We start from the raw sequence: 14916 nt of genomic DNA on the forward strand, positions 1-14916 counted from the left end.
GCGTCAGCCAATAGAAAACAGTCAGAGGTGACAGTCGAAGTGTCATGCACAATTGTTTTTATGAAGATAGCGTGGGACCGCTTGGTTTGCCCTAGCGTGAAAATGAATGCAAAATGTAAGAAAAGGATACGTTCCTTAATAAAGAAAACACACTCTCATGAACTTTATTAAACAATCAGTTTATTAAACAAATGAAATCTAGGCTTATTGCAATTAATTAATTAATGCGCTATCGGCGTGTCACACGATCAACACTAACGATCGTACATGTGGTGTTGTTCTGTGATTGATAGTTGTTATTTGGAGCCAGTCGATGTGTCTCTGATGATTTATTTAACATATTTCGTAAATAAATCATCGTTTTAAACTGGCCGTCCTGTTTTCAGAAGGTAATTTTATTGTTCCGGACTTAAGAATTTGGCCGGAATTCGGAATTGGGAGATCCGGTTTTCAGAAAGTATTTTAATACACTAAGAATAGGAATGATGTTGGGACTGTAAAAAACGACCGGTTTTGCGTGAAATCCGGTTTTCTGGGTGGTCGGCATTGGGAGAGTTGACTGTATATAGCCATAGTATATTTCCTGGGTCCTTTCCTTTTTTCCTGCATGAGCCGATTTAAGAAGGCACAGATGTGATTGACACATGTTTACAATTCAAACATTTTAAGAACACATGCTAGACCCATCATCAATAAACTAGTACAATGTATGAATGTAGGTAAGAATGGCCCCGAAAAAATGGCGTGTGATTGTGAGGGTAGGGTGATTATGATAGGATTAAGTGGTATTGCTAAATCCCACAAACCTCCCAAAACACACTGTAGAAAATCAAACAATTCAATTGTGATTGACTGACTTGGTATATCAGTAAGAAAATTAAATACATTCATAACTATTTTTTGGTTAAAATTTAGATTTTTTATGAAAAAATACTTGCAAATACATCACAAACCTCTAAACACACTGCAAACCCCATCTAAACCGTATAATTGTGATTTAGAACTCTCTTTTTCTTAAAAAAAAAAAAAATTATAATAATTTGATGTTCATACTAACCCACGAATTAATGATGAAGATGAAGCTAAACTTACAAACGCTAAATCAGTAAGATATCTGCGAAGATGTAAATATGGTTCCCACAATTCTTCTTTCACATGTACTGTACTTTAATATTAGGTTAAAGTCAGGCTCCGGAAAAAAAAAAAAAATTGGTATGTTGTAGAACTGACTTTTCTAAGACAGAAAAAAGTTGTTTGACGAAAAAACTGGTTCAGGTACTATATGTGGTTGTTCTTCAAGCAGTAATAATAATGATGATAATAATTTTGGATTTATATAGTGCCTCACTTGTAAAGAAATATGGCTGCTCTTTAGGAAGTGGGAATTTTCAAGGGCATTACTGTGACGTGACTGTGCTCATGATTACTTGAAAATTATTAAACAAAGATACTGTATATTGGTACATTAAAGTCAATTTTAACAGGGGCAGCACTAATGGGAAGTCCGGGAAACAAAAAAGCTCCCCTGATGAGAACCTCTGAACCCCTGCTTGGACCTTCTTGTTGGGAAGTTTACAGTAAGGTCGTCAGGGGAAAATCAAATCGCGAGCGCGGAAAGTACAATTCAAGCATGCCTTACTATTCTGTCAAATTTTAGTGATGAAAAACTATATTAGTGCCAGCAGTGCTACCATTCAGTTTCAGTTTCAGTTTATTTATTTGATCAAAAGATGGTCGGGGGAAGCTTAAGCAAACAAATCACTATAATTTTTCAAGCCAGCTACCCCCTCACTCATAAAATATACAATATGATAAAGATAACAATTTAAATCACAAAAGACGTAAAAAACATCAATAAAGAATTTAAAAAAAAACAAGTATGTATAAATAAAAAAATTTAAAAAATAAATAAATAAAACACCCCAGAGAAATGACAGAAATTTGTGCGAGGTGTTGTATACTATTGCAATCGTATTGGTTGCAGTGGTTATATTCTTGTTAACTATATGCTGCTTTTAAATCAACAAACATTAGGCAATTTGATTGAATAACCATTCCTTGATCTATTTTAAAAACATGACATGTCTTTGAACAACATGAATGACGTTTTCCAATCGGCATACAAAACTTGCCATAGCACAGAAATTGCCGCATTATCAAAGATTAAATCAGACTTAAATGATTAGAGGAAGGTAAAATTGTGATTCATGTGGTGCTAGATCTGAGCACAGCATTCGACACGCTTGATCAATAGAATCCTCTTTATAAACATTAACTAATTTTGTTGATACACAAATTAAGTAATTCAGTGTTTGATATATTTACAGGTTTTATAGTAGTAGTATTAGTACTAATAAAATTTATTCATCATGAAGCACAAATCAACAAATAGATTTATTTTACAATGTTCAAACATATTACATTTTGGTGTTATAAAAGCAAAAGTTACACACTGCAAAAATAAACAGGGAAAAAACATTACATAATATTCATTATACACACAAAGTTTGCAAGAAAATACAAAACAAAGCAAAAAATCTCTTTTAAACATTTTGAAAGCTACTATGAAACTTTGAAGTAGGGCTACATTAGCAAAATATGACAGTGAAAATAAAGTTTGTTTTAACCTCACCTCAGAGAGTTAAATTTGAATAACAAATCTCAATAATGTAGTGGGGTTTAAAAAGACATGTATTCATGTTTGTCTAATAATTAATTACATTAATCATAATTGAATTTACTTCTGCTATTGCAAGTCTTCGAGGATAATGTGAGGCAATAGAAATCACAAAATTCTTATCTTCTCCTTTGTCAAGTTGATGAATCACTCTAAGGAACTTGCCATGCTTGTCAAATAATTGTACTTTGTGTTCACTCACTACAATAATGTTGTCATCATAATCAACATCTACTCTGGAGGGCCTTATCACCATCCCATCTTTATCCCCTCCACCAATAAGAACTTTAATGCATTTACCATCAGAGCCAAATAATTGCACTCTGTGATTGTCAGTTTCAGACACAATAAGATTCCCTTCTTTTGTTACAGCAACATCAGAAGGACCTTTCATTTGTCCTTCAAGACTACCCTTATTCCGGTATCCATATCCAAATCTATATCCATTTTGGGAATTTTCTTTTAACATGTTATATGTTTTCACATAATGCTCAGTTTGATAGGCAACATAAACTGTTTCTGAGGCATCATTCACATCAATACCAGATGGAGTTGGTTTAGAGTATATATTATTATCAATTAATATTGATTTGATCACCTGACCATCTTCACTCACAAAATATATTGTGGATTCTCTATCTTGTATTATATTGGTAATACAACATATTGATTTGTGGGTTTTTTTTAGTTTGCATATTCTAAAAATTTTTTCACTGTTTGGTAATTTAATTGTACTGATGTATGCCCCTGTGTTTTCAAATTTAAAGATCTCATATTTACAGGTGCAAACAACTAAAAAACTACCATTTTCAAACATCACAAAGTCTTGGATTCCTTCGTGATAATTCCTCATAATACCTGTAGATTGACCAATATTTGTGATAGATCGTACAATTCCAACAGGTTCAACAATGATTTTAATTGGAGATCCTTTTATTGGAGAGTTACAAAACTTGACATCCAATGTCAAATCTGATTTTGAGGATCCTTCAACAAAATATTTTCCCTGAAACTGAACAATTCTGCTAAATGGAGAAGTGCATTCCTCCGGTTGCTTTGAGGAAGGTGTCGTCTTCTCCTTTGATACCGTCAGGTCATTGATGTCTATTTCACATTCATATGTTTGTGTAATTTCAATACGGAAAGGTTGATAACATGTCACAGTAATTGGATTTTCAGATACAATTTCAAAAATATTTTCATTTGGGTTTTCACTAACACTACCTATTCCCTGTTTCTTTAAATAACTTAAAACATGATGTTTTGTTGAATAGAAGTAAGCCTTCACATCATCTCTAGGTTTTGTCTCTGGAAAGACAGCAATCTTTTGTTGTAGTTCTTGTACTGCCTGGTGACATGTAAGGAGAGCTGTTGCTTCACCACATGTCAATAATTTCTTGATGCAATCTTGTTTTTCTTCAACATCTGTTATATTTGCTTTGAGTTTGTCAATCTGAGAGTTGCAGTCCTTTTTCCCACAAATATCACCTAACTTCCTTTCTAAAGCTGATCCTGATTCTCTTACTAATCTAACTATTTCTTCCACGGTGTCGTTGATGTCTTTTGTAATATAATTTCTAGTGTAATCAAATTCGGAGACATTTGCAATACATTTGCATATCCCAACTTGTGCCTGTTGTTTGTGGAAATCCGCCGGAACCATCAAGGAATTAGCTGTTGCTTTGAAGTCATTGAATGCATCGGAAGCTCTGATTGGTTCATGCTTTCCTTCAGCTTTTTTGTGGTCTTTGTTAGTGCATATTTGACAAATTGGAGTTTTACAAACATTGCAATAAAATTCCAACTCTTTTTTATGTAGTGAACACACTGGTTTCTGCCAGTTAGCTATCTTGGTGTACTGAAAAGATAAGCATAATAGTTTTACCTATATAATAATAACAATTATTAATAGTTTTTATTACTATTCTATTATTTTTTATGTTCAGCTTATGAAATTCAATTTATATTTTTCGTAATTAACACATTATATTTTCATTGCGGATTTTTTGGGCTCAGTACGAACTCTAAACGTATTCATTTTCTTTTAGTTTTAATGCGTATGCGGATTTTATATGTCCGCAATGACGATATAACATGTTAATTGTTAATATCCTGTCTAAAGATAAAAACGAAAATTGTTTTATTTAACGTTTCAAAAAACGTTACTATTCTAACAGTTTAGACGATTTTATCGGGTTTATTTTGAAGAGCGCTAGCATCATCTTGCAACTCACTAGGGGACTTCCAGCGGTTTAACAGCCTGAGCAGCTAACTAGTGTCAGATAGAGTGCCGCGTACACACTGATAACTGCTTAGCGCACAGTGTGTAGGCCTCTGGAAGTCCCCCAGTGGTAGTTGGCAGCCTATCTGAAATTTTCATTTCAAATTTGCAAAAATAGTGTTTATGATTTAATGCTGGAGTTAAATAGACTACCTCCAATCCACTTACAGCTAGTAGTATTGAAACCATTTGGTTAAAAATGCACAAATCATATGTCAAATTGTATTCAAAATTTTTTATGGAAATTTACCATTATTTTAAGAATTCATGGACAGATTACTCCGTCTTAAATTTTACCCTGAAAAAGTTATTCACCATGGAAACCTTGTATTTTAGTTTCATAATTAGCTTGAACATTTCTCTGAGATGGTCTTGTCAGTTGGGTGCACTGCAGTAAATGTTTATTTTAGTTTTAAATGGTATTTTAGTATTTAATTTCTTGCTGTCCTATCAACTGTTTACTTCATTCAATTTCTGCTCTGCTGTGCCAAAAATTGACCAGTTAATTAAATTGATTTTCTTTGAAAGTATAGTTATAGAATATTTTTTTGTGACTTAACAATTCAGTGGCAAAGATTTCACTGTTTATAAATAATTAGTAAAAAATGATAAATAAAACTTATAAGATTTGGCTGTTATTTGATTTTGGCTGTTATTTGATTTATTATTAATGAAGCACTAAATTAATATCTGCTACTTACAATGATGCTGATGTAGTTTCCCATATTTCTCGTTCGGTTCAGGTACTGTAGTAGTTTTCCAAGCAGTTTTAGGGATCAGAGTGACTTGTGAATAAATGTGGCTGCTCTTTAGAAATGGGAATTTCCAAGACACTACTGTGACGTGACTGTGCTCATGATTGCATGAAAATAATTAACTAGAGATATTTGAAGTTTATCAATTTGGTCCAAAGGCAAACAACCCAACCAATATGTATCTTGCATGTTACAGCAAATTAGAAGTACTTTTTATCACCATAGAAGGCTGATATGCAAATGAAGTATGACTATGGCTAGATATGGTAGAAAAAGTCAAGGGTCACACCCATACAAAAAACTACAAAGTAACACTATACATTAAAAAAATAATGAACTGTCACTTTAATTAAATTTGAATAAGGAATTAACTATTATTTATACAGTAATAGACAATATGGCTTTAGAAAACAATATTCCACTGACCTTGCATTAATTGACATCTATAACAAAATAACTTTTGCCTTAAGCAAAAACGAAGTAACAATTGGAATTTTCCTTGATTTGTCTTTGATACCATCAATCACGATATTCTTATTCATGAGCTTGAATATTATGGTATCACAAGCCTTCCACTACAATTAATTCAAAGCTACTTGTCAAACCGTCAACAACTTACTTTTTAAAATTCTGTTGAATCTTCTTTATTACCCATAACGTGCGGTGTACCTCAGGGCTCGATTTTAGGAGCTCTTTTGTTTCTAATTTATGTTAATGATATTCCAAATTGTTCTAAATTATTTAACTTTATTTTATTTGCAGATGACACAGATATTTTCTATTCGTATAAAAATAAAAGTATATTATTTCAAACAATGAATTAAGAGTTAATCAAAGTATCAGACTGGTTTAAACTAAATAAATTTTCTTTAAACATTTCTAAAACAAATTATATTATATTTAATAAATCCAAATCTACTAAATTTAAAGATGACCTATACATGGATAATGCTAAAATTACTCGTCTTACAGAAAGTGTAGCTAATATAATTTCTCGAAATTTGGGAATGATGAACAAATTAAAGCTTTATCTGCCATCCAATATTTTATTAATTTTATATAACACTCTTATTTTACCATATCTTTCTTACGGTAATATTGCATGGGCAGTAAATACAAACAAGTTTGAGTCATTATGTCCTTGGTTAAATTCTGAAAGTACGAAATATGACAAGCTCTTTCTCCTTCAAAAACGTGCTTTGCGTATTTGTACACATGCATCATATAGGTCCCATACTAAACTTTTATTTCATAATTTTAAAGTTCTTAATATTTATGACAAAAAAAATTTCAAATAGCTATATTTTTGTTCAGATTATTTAAACAAACTTTACCTTCTCAATTAAATGACTTATTTACATCAGTTTCATCTGTTCACAATTATCCCACAAGATTTTCTACAAACAACTTTTATTCAACATATCCGTGCAATACACAACTTTTTTCGATTTTCAATGTAGGCCCCAAATTGTGGAAATATATACCCCAAGAACTTATTAACAAACCATCCATCACCAGCTTTTAATCCTCCTTTAAAATGTCTCTGATCTCGGCATATGGTGAGTAATACCATGTATTTATTTATTTTCCAATTATTTCACTGTTTTCTGATTGTATACTATTTAATTGTTGAATCAGTTAGCTATACTAAAAACTTTCTTTTTGCGAACTAAATGTACATAATTTTTATTATTTGACTTTTTTTAAATACAGCAAATTATGATGATGATGATGATGGTATTAATTGTAATTATTATTATTATTATTATTATTATTATTATTATTATTATTATTATTATTATTATATATATTTATTATTATTATTATTATTATTATTATTATTATTATTATTATTATTATTATTATTATTATGCTTTTTGTTTAGGGGGCTATTAGCCTAAAGATCTGTGCTGCGCAGCACATGATTTTATTATAGCCTCCTCCACATATATTTCATATTTTTATGTTATTTGTGGAAAATAAAAGAAATCTGATCTGATCTGAGGAACAAATTTATAAAAATATAGTATATTATTTTAATATTTATAAATATTAATTATTGACACATTGTATTCTTAACTAAATTTTGTCTCTTCATTCAAGAGGAAAGAATATTTAAACCAAACTAGTTTTGTATAATTGAGTTATGCAGTAATTTTTGCATTTATTTTTCTTATATTTAAATGTCATTGATCCATGCGGTTAAAATATACACAAATAATAAAGCAGGATTAAAATTTTAATTTTATTAGAATTGTGATTATTGCACAAATCGTGTATGTTTTCTTGAAACTGAATAGGTTTGCATGATATCTTTTGTTTGTTTTCAAAGCCATACAAGATTGTACTCAAGTGGTGTGAGAGCTTAAGATTTGTTATACAGATAATTGACATAATAACGAAAAAAATTCTCAATAATAAATCTATATACATTTTTCCAAATACGATACTTAAACAAATAATTTTATTCCATTTTTTTGTAGGCTTTTCTACCTGAGAGTCCCTTATGTATAATTGTGTGAGCAGGCATGTGCCAGCTTTCTTAACTCAACTACCAATCAGAACTCTTGTTGTATTAGCTAGAAATATGGCGACTGGTGGCAACGGAGAAACATTTTTTAAGAATCGCCTGTCAAAGGAAAGGTCACCGTACCTATTGCAACATGCAAGTAACCCAGTAGACTGGTAAGAAAGAAGCCATGTATTCAAAACTTTATTCTTGCAAAGTTAGTTGTGATGTAATATGAAAATTACCTTCCCAATCAATAAAAGAAATTAATGATGGTGATCACTGCTACTGTCGGGTTGGTTATGGGGGCAGCCTATACTTTACATAGTGCTGGTGCCAGCGGGGCGGAGACTGTCTGAGAGAGCTCGTCTAACTGTCGGGGAGAAAAACCACAGTCATCAGAAGAAAAAAAATTATTTTTAATTTCTAAATAAATAGTAGACATAGACATAGACATACTCTTTATTTAATCCATTGCTGGAAATTACATAGCCGCCCGTTCGGTTATCTCGAAAATTTTTCATTTATACAATTTAATTCCTCTAGGAATAAAAGACTGAGGGTGACGGTTCGTTTTGCCGACCGGTACCCAAGTCTACCACTACGTTCTATAATGCTTCCTACAACCACCGGATGGAGGGGATGACTTTTAAATATCATTCAGCATCCCCACTAAAATGGACTAAATAAGCATTGAAACCCCTAAATTGTCAAATTTTTCGTGGGCTTTCATCACCTGGACTATATTTGAAAAAGTTTAATTGATGCCTGACCATGCCCACTTTGCTCTTATCTGGGACATATCACCCCTCCCCACACCAAGTTTGGGCACTACCCTTGATTTTGAAGCCATGTAATGAATCTTGATATATTAGGCCCCCTGAGCATTTATAAAACCTAAACAAAAATGTGCTATATACTTGGAACAACCATTGCCAACAAGGCAAAGGTTCCAAATCCCCCACATGTTACAGGAATCTCCCAGAATCAGCATCATCTCCCTCACTCTTGCGGATTCAAATGGTGGGGGAGTGGGGTGTATGGCCAGAATATATTCAGAATTAGGTCTGAGAGTGCAATTTTCCATCTAGAGGTGAATAATCATAAATTTAAAAAAAAATCTGGTGGGGCTTAGGTAGTCTAAACCCCCACCTGGGAAATACAATAAAATGTGTTTAAAGAAAGCAGGATCAGATCTCCTAAAAGCGGCTTCTTTCAACCTGGGCCTCCAGACTAGGATAGTTAACTCAAAGGTTGCACGGTTCATATTTATGCTTGCAAAACATTTTCTATCTTCTTATTTACTTAACTGTATGATCACCATAAGTAATGATAATATAATTACTTTTAAGACTTTAGAAGCACATAAATCCACTACAATAATGCTCTAGGCCCTCATGAGTGTATTGTATGCATTATTTATAATAATTTATTATTTTGAATAAATTATCTTCACTATTTTTCAGGTATCCATGGGGTGACGAAGCATTTGAAAAAGCCAGGAGGGAAGACAAGGTCATCTTCCTATCAGGTCAGTGGTTCAAACACTTACTATCAACATTATGTGATGATGATATACAGTATGGTAGTAAAAGCTAATGATCAGCCAAGTTTGAACAAAATTGTCAACCCTTTCTTCGGCTCATTCCATGAGTATTGTGGTAGGACTGCAGAGAAGTCAAAAACAGCAAATAACTGAAATGAAAATAAACCAAAACAGCAAGTTCTTGACATTATGGTGTTATTGAAAAAATGCTGGCCAACAGAGCAATTGAGCTAAATCTGTGTCGTAGAGCTTTTGAAGATAATTGGTTTATTTTTTAGATAAGCCTAGAGCAACTAGACCAGGGTCTCATAACTAACCATGTTCACGATGCATAAAACATAGGGATAATGTATTTCAAAGTTCAAAGTTCAATTTATTTTCCATATAACATAAACAAAATTGATACATATAAATGTACTACTTCTGTCTCTTATACACATCTAGATGTGTATAAGAGACAGGTTGAGATCTAGATGTGTATAAGAGACAGATGTATGGATGTACTGTGCCAAGAATACTACAGTTTCACCTACAGGCATGCAATGCTACTACAATTTCGCATATAAATTATAAAGTAATAATTCTTTAGTACATCTAACGTATAGACATACAGCATAACATAAAGCATTAAGGATATGTTATCAAGTCCTTGCTTGACTGACTGCTTGGCTTGTATACGCGTCGCTACCACACCACGCGTCCTTTAGCGATGTACATTNNCGGCTTAGCTTTACAATCCACAGCCCACGTGCTTGAATCGGTTGAAGCAATTCTTGCCGTCGTACCACAATCGCTCTACAAGGCCAGAACACCCAGGCTCAATCTGTTGCTAATTCCAGGCTATTTCATTCAACGAGGTGTATCTTTCAGTTCAATCTCACCCTCCAATGAGCAGAACTAGCCGCAATGAGACGATTTGCAATGTTCGCCAGGTTTATGCAAATTGTAATTTTAAAGTAATTTAGTTAAGAATAAGTATAAGTGACGATATATCGGATTTGGGAAAAAGAGTAACTAGTGTTTAGGCATATGCAGAGATCAGAGACTTTTTGAAATTATATTTAAAGCTATTAAGAGTGTATTTATTTTTGGTATTATCAAAGAGCTATTTAGACCTGCATTAACATAATCAAACTTGTATCCATGGTTACTGAATTTTCTCATTTTCAGTTGGTTACTCCACATGCCATTGGTGCCATGTGATGGAGAGAGAATCATTTGAAGATGAGGAGATTGGTAAAATTTTAAACGAGCATTTTGTGAGCATCAAGGTTGATCGAGAAGAGAGGCCAGATGTCGATAGGGTATACATGACCTTCATTCAGGTAATTTTTTCATCATGCTAGTGGTATATGTAGGAAGACCTCCCCCCAAAAAAGTACTTACGCCCCCAGTCGTTCCCAAACTGAATATGTTTAAAGCAAAAAAAAAATCAATCACCTTATTTTCCAAGCTCTCTCCCTCACCTAATCATCGAGCTCCCCTCCCACTTCACCTTTGCAAACCCATCAGCTACCACCCCCCCCCCATTTTAAGACACTAGTTTATTATGCCTCAGTTATTGGATGCGCACCATTCACCAAAGTGGGGCAGGAGATATTGCTTTGTTGACTATCAACATTTCCTTAATATACACAACCTTCTTTTACCTCCACACCTGTTCCACCTTTTCTTTAATTTACTATTTTCCATTCACACCAACCATATGACTGGTTTGCATCCAGAGTGTGCAAAAAATATAATGTATTTCATAGAGAAATACATTACTGAAGCCTGTGAAAGGTAAGTACTATTATACCTACAATGGCACTTGGATAAGTAATGAGCTGAATACACAGTAGAACCCCGATTACAGGAAAAAACACCTTTGGGACCAATAAAAGTGTCCCCTTAATAGGTGTGTTCCCATAATAGGGGTTGGCCGTAGTGTTAAACGATAATACTTTGCTTCATTTTGTGGCTGAAAAATTGTCCCCTTAATAGGGGTGTCCCAAATGAGGGGTTCTACCAGTGAGATGTAAAAAATAATTTTTTACATCTCCCTGGTTCTACTGTAACATGTTTCCATCCTGAAATTGGCAAGTCTTGCTTGCAGTTGATGACCTGAAATCAATGTATTTTAAACAATAAGTTTATAATTATTCCATTTAAACACAACTCTACTCAGTGGCATAGATATTACCCATTACTCTTTGTCTCTAGGCGACAAGTGGTGGAGGTGGTTGGCCAATGAGTGTGTGGATCACCCCTGACCTCAAACCACTTACTGGTGGTACGTACTTTGCGCCAACGGATCGTTTCGGACGGCCTGGCTTTGCAACGATCCTGAAAAACATTGCTAGCCAATGGACACACAAAAAGGAAGACATGAAGAAGCGCGGTTCAGCCATTTTGGATGCCCTTGTAAAGAACACAGTTGTGAAGCAGACAGAAACACAGCCTGTGATTGGTCAGGAGGCTATTGACACTTGTTATGACCAACTGAAGAAGGGTTATGACCCTCAATATGGAGGATTTGGTGATGCACCAAAATTCCCTCAGCCAGGTATTACAAGAATCTTAAATTTGAGCGCTTACTAGTTATTTAAAATATTCACATATGTTTTGTATATATTTGTTTTCAGTATGGTAGTCTTCTCATTTCCCATTCTAATATTATAACACACCTAAACAGATCCTTATAATTTGATTGGTGAATGTGATTTCACATGATATTGGGTATACATTGACACCATTTAATGGCAAAAAATCGCATATTTTGATTTTGCATCACTCATCACAAAAATTTAGGTCCATTTTTCCATTTCATTTCCATTGCACAATTCCCCCTTATATAATGTTTTTATTGGTTGAAAGAAAGTGGACTGTTCGATTCTGATGAAAGGTGATCTATCTTTTTTCATAAGGTATCAAATGACAAGGATCTGTTTAAGATGTGTTACAAAACAAATAATGAATGTTTTCGCAATGAAAAGAATATTTTCATTCACCTTGTTAAAGACAATGATTAATAATAGTTTCTATTAATTTCTTTCATATTTTCTTTGTAGTAAATTTCAACTTTATGTTTCGTTACTATGATTTCAAACGAATGAATGTTGGAAAGTCAGGAATTGCAGAGCCAAAAAATCAGAAAGAGGAGCCTTCAGAAGATGCTTCTGCTTGTCGTGGTGAAACTAGTGAGGGCAGTAGTCAAGAAATCCTGAACATGTGCCTACACTCATTGAAGATGATGGCAAAGGGTGGAATGAATGATCACATTGGATTGGTAAGAATCTTTAGTAATTTTTAAGTTTAAATATGATGTAAAAGATTATTTAAACAGACAATTTAAGTAGATATTAATTTATTGTATTCATTGGGGAAATATTCAAATATTTTATCCAACCTACAGTAAAGGGCATTTGCACAGAGCATGTAAGCAGCACTTGACAGCAGCAGAAAAATAAATGGTTGTGAGACAAAGAATATTCTGACCAATCGGTGTCTCTGGTCATCTTTTGCTGAACCTCTAGACTTCAGAACAAATTACAAAAATGTGTGTGATGAATTTGTGTGCTGTATATAGAGTACTACAGTGTTACTTCGCGGAACCACATGATACTGCTCTGTTGCTATCGGTGACACAAAATGACACCATTTTCTCCACTGATAAACCATTGATCCCAATTTTTAATATAATTAAGAAATTGTATCTTAATTTTTCTTTGTAAATGTTAATTGATGATTAAATGTGTGTTCGATAACTAATATATTGCAAGCTTTTTGTGTTTTTAGTACATTTTGATGGTAAATTTTTAGGTTTTAAAATGCCTATTCCAGAAAGCTTATTCTAAACCATTAAGATTATGAAGTCATTCAGGCGTAATGAATGGTGACCAACGTCCAGAGCGCGCCATCTGGTGTTTTGACGACACGACTGTGATACTCTATAGTTGAATTTCACTGCGCAACAGAATACTGTTTTCATGCTCTGTGTAGGTGTGTCTAAAATACAGTAGCACAAACCATGGAGGTATTATAGTGAACTATAATTTTCACTATACAGAATTACAGTTCACTATAATACCATGCACAGACAAAACATTTTGTGTGTCTCTTCATGTCTATTAGAAGTTTGACAGTTCTTAAATTTATCAGATTAAAAATCTACATACATTGGCTAGCTTTAGCCTTCCATTAGGTTGAATAAAAGATGTCAAAAAAAGAATTGATATATTAATTTTCTTATGTTTTCAGGGCTTCCATCGGTATTCCACTGACCGCTATTGGCACGTGCCCCATTTTGAAAAGATGCTCTACGATCAGGCCCAGCTGGCCATTTCATACCTAGATGCATATCAGTTGTCTAAGGACGAGGGGCTAGCAGATGTGGCCCGCGATATCCTAACATATGTGGATAGAGATCTAAGCGACACGGTAAGAGGATGTCATTATGAGTAAGTTTTTGTCAGTGTGGCTTATACAAAAAGTCCATTAGGTATGACACTGATGGAAATTTTATTTAATTTTTGTATCTTGTTTGTAGAGTTTACGATTATTGCAAATATGGGCATCAACTGTATGTTTTTCCATAGTGCTACATATACAAACTTTTTTATGCTATTCAGATACCATATTATGATTACTATTATTATATTTAATTTATCAAGTATTGTTTTTGGTGACCCTAGGCTGGTGGTTTCTATAGTGCTGAAGATGCTGATTCACTGCCAACTCAAGATTCGCAGGAAAAAAAAGAGGGTGCTTTCTGTGTCTGGAAAGAAAAAGACCTAGGCATATTGCTTAGCGAGTCTCTACCTTCAAAGCCATCACTTACCCTTGCTAAGGTTTTCAACCATCATTATGGGGTACATGAATATGGAAATGTTAGTTTTGATCAAGTAAGTACACCCAAGCGAAATAGATTGCCACATCATAATGAAATATTCCTCTAAGAGATAAATGCTTTAAAGGCTAATCATATTTATATAGTTGTTTGTTTATAGCAAAAATGAATAAAATTTAAGAATAATTAAAAATTATGAAGGGCTGTGAATGCAATATAAATTTATAACAGCCTAATTGCATAATTGAAAGAAGGAAACTCATGAATGATATATTTATTATACATTTATTTGAATTATAAATGTATAAGCACTATCTTTT

At 33.3% G+C, this 14916-nt stretch overlaps 2 protein-coding genes across 2 annotated transcripts in view; one reads left to right on the plus strand and one right to left on the minus strand.

Annotated features, from left to right (window-relative positions):
- Positions 1-14651, plus strand: part of LOC117119224 (spermatogenesis-associated protein 20-like) — a gene marked incomplete at its 3' end in the record, with an annotated part of 30943 nt that extends 16292 nt beyond the window's left edge. Inside the window, exons 2-8 of the mRNA XM_033264031.1 lie at positions 8197-8398; positions 9689-9753; positions 10939-11093; positions 11971-12313; positions 12819-13036; positions 14008-14187; positions 14442-14651. Of these exons, the coding sequence (XP_033119922.1) occupies positions 8220-8398; positions 9689-9753; positions 10939-11093; positions 11971-12313; positions 12819-13036; positions 14008-14187; positions 14442-14651 (1350 nt within the window). The remainder of the gene's footprint in view (positions 1-8196; positions 8399-9688; positions 9754-10938; positions 11094-11970; positions 12314-12818; positions 13037-14007; positions 14188-14441) is intronic.
- On the minus strand, positions 2706-5786 carry LOC117119223 (E3 ubiquitin-protein ligase TRIM71-like). The gene is made up of 2 exons (XM_033264030.1): positions 5660-5786; positions 2706-4535 (listed from the first exon to the last, which is right to left on the minus strand). Exons 1-2 carry the CDS (start codon positions 5681-5683, stop codon positions 2706-2708), a joined length of 1854 nt encoding a protein of 617 aa, XP_033119921.1. The 5' UTR covers positions 5684-5786.
- Positions 14652-14916: the final 265 nt, after the last annotated feature.

Source organism: Anneissia japonica, unplaced genomic scaffold (assembly GCF_011630105.1).
Source record: "Anneissia japonica isolate Jap-2015-1 unplaced genomic scaffold, ASM1163010v1 scaffold2692_len624387_cov171, whole genome shotgun sequence".
Taxonomy (NCBI): Eukaryota; Metazoa; Echinodermata; class Crinoidea; order Comatulida; family Comatulidae; genus Anneissia; species Anneissia japonica.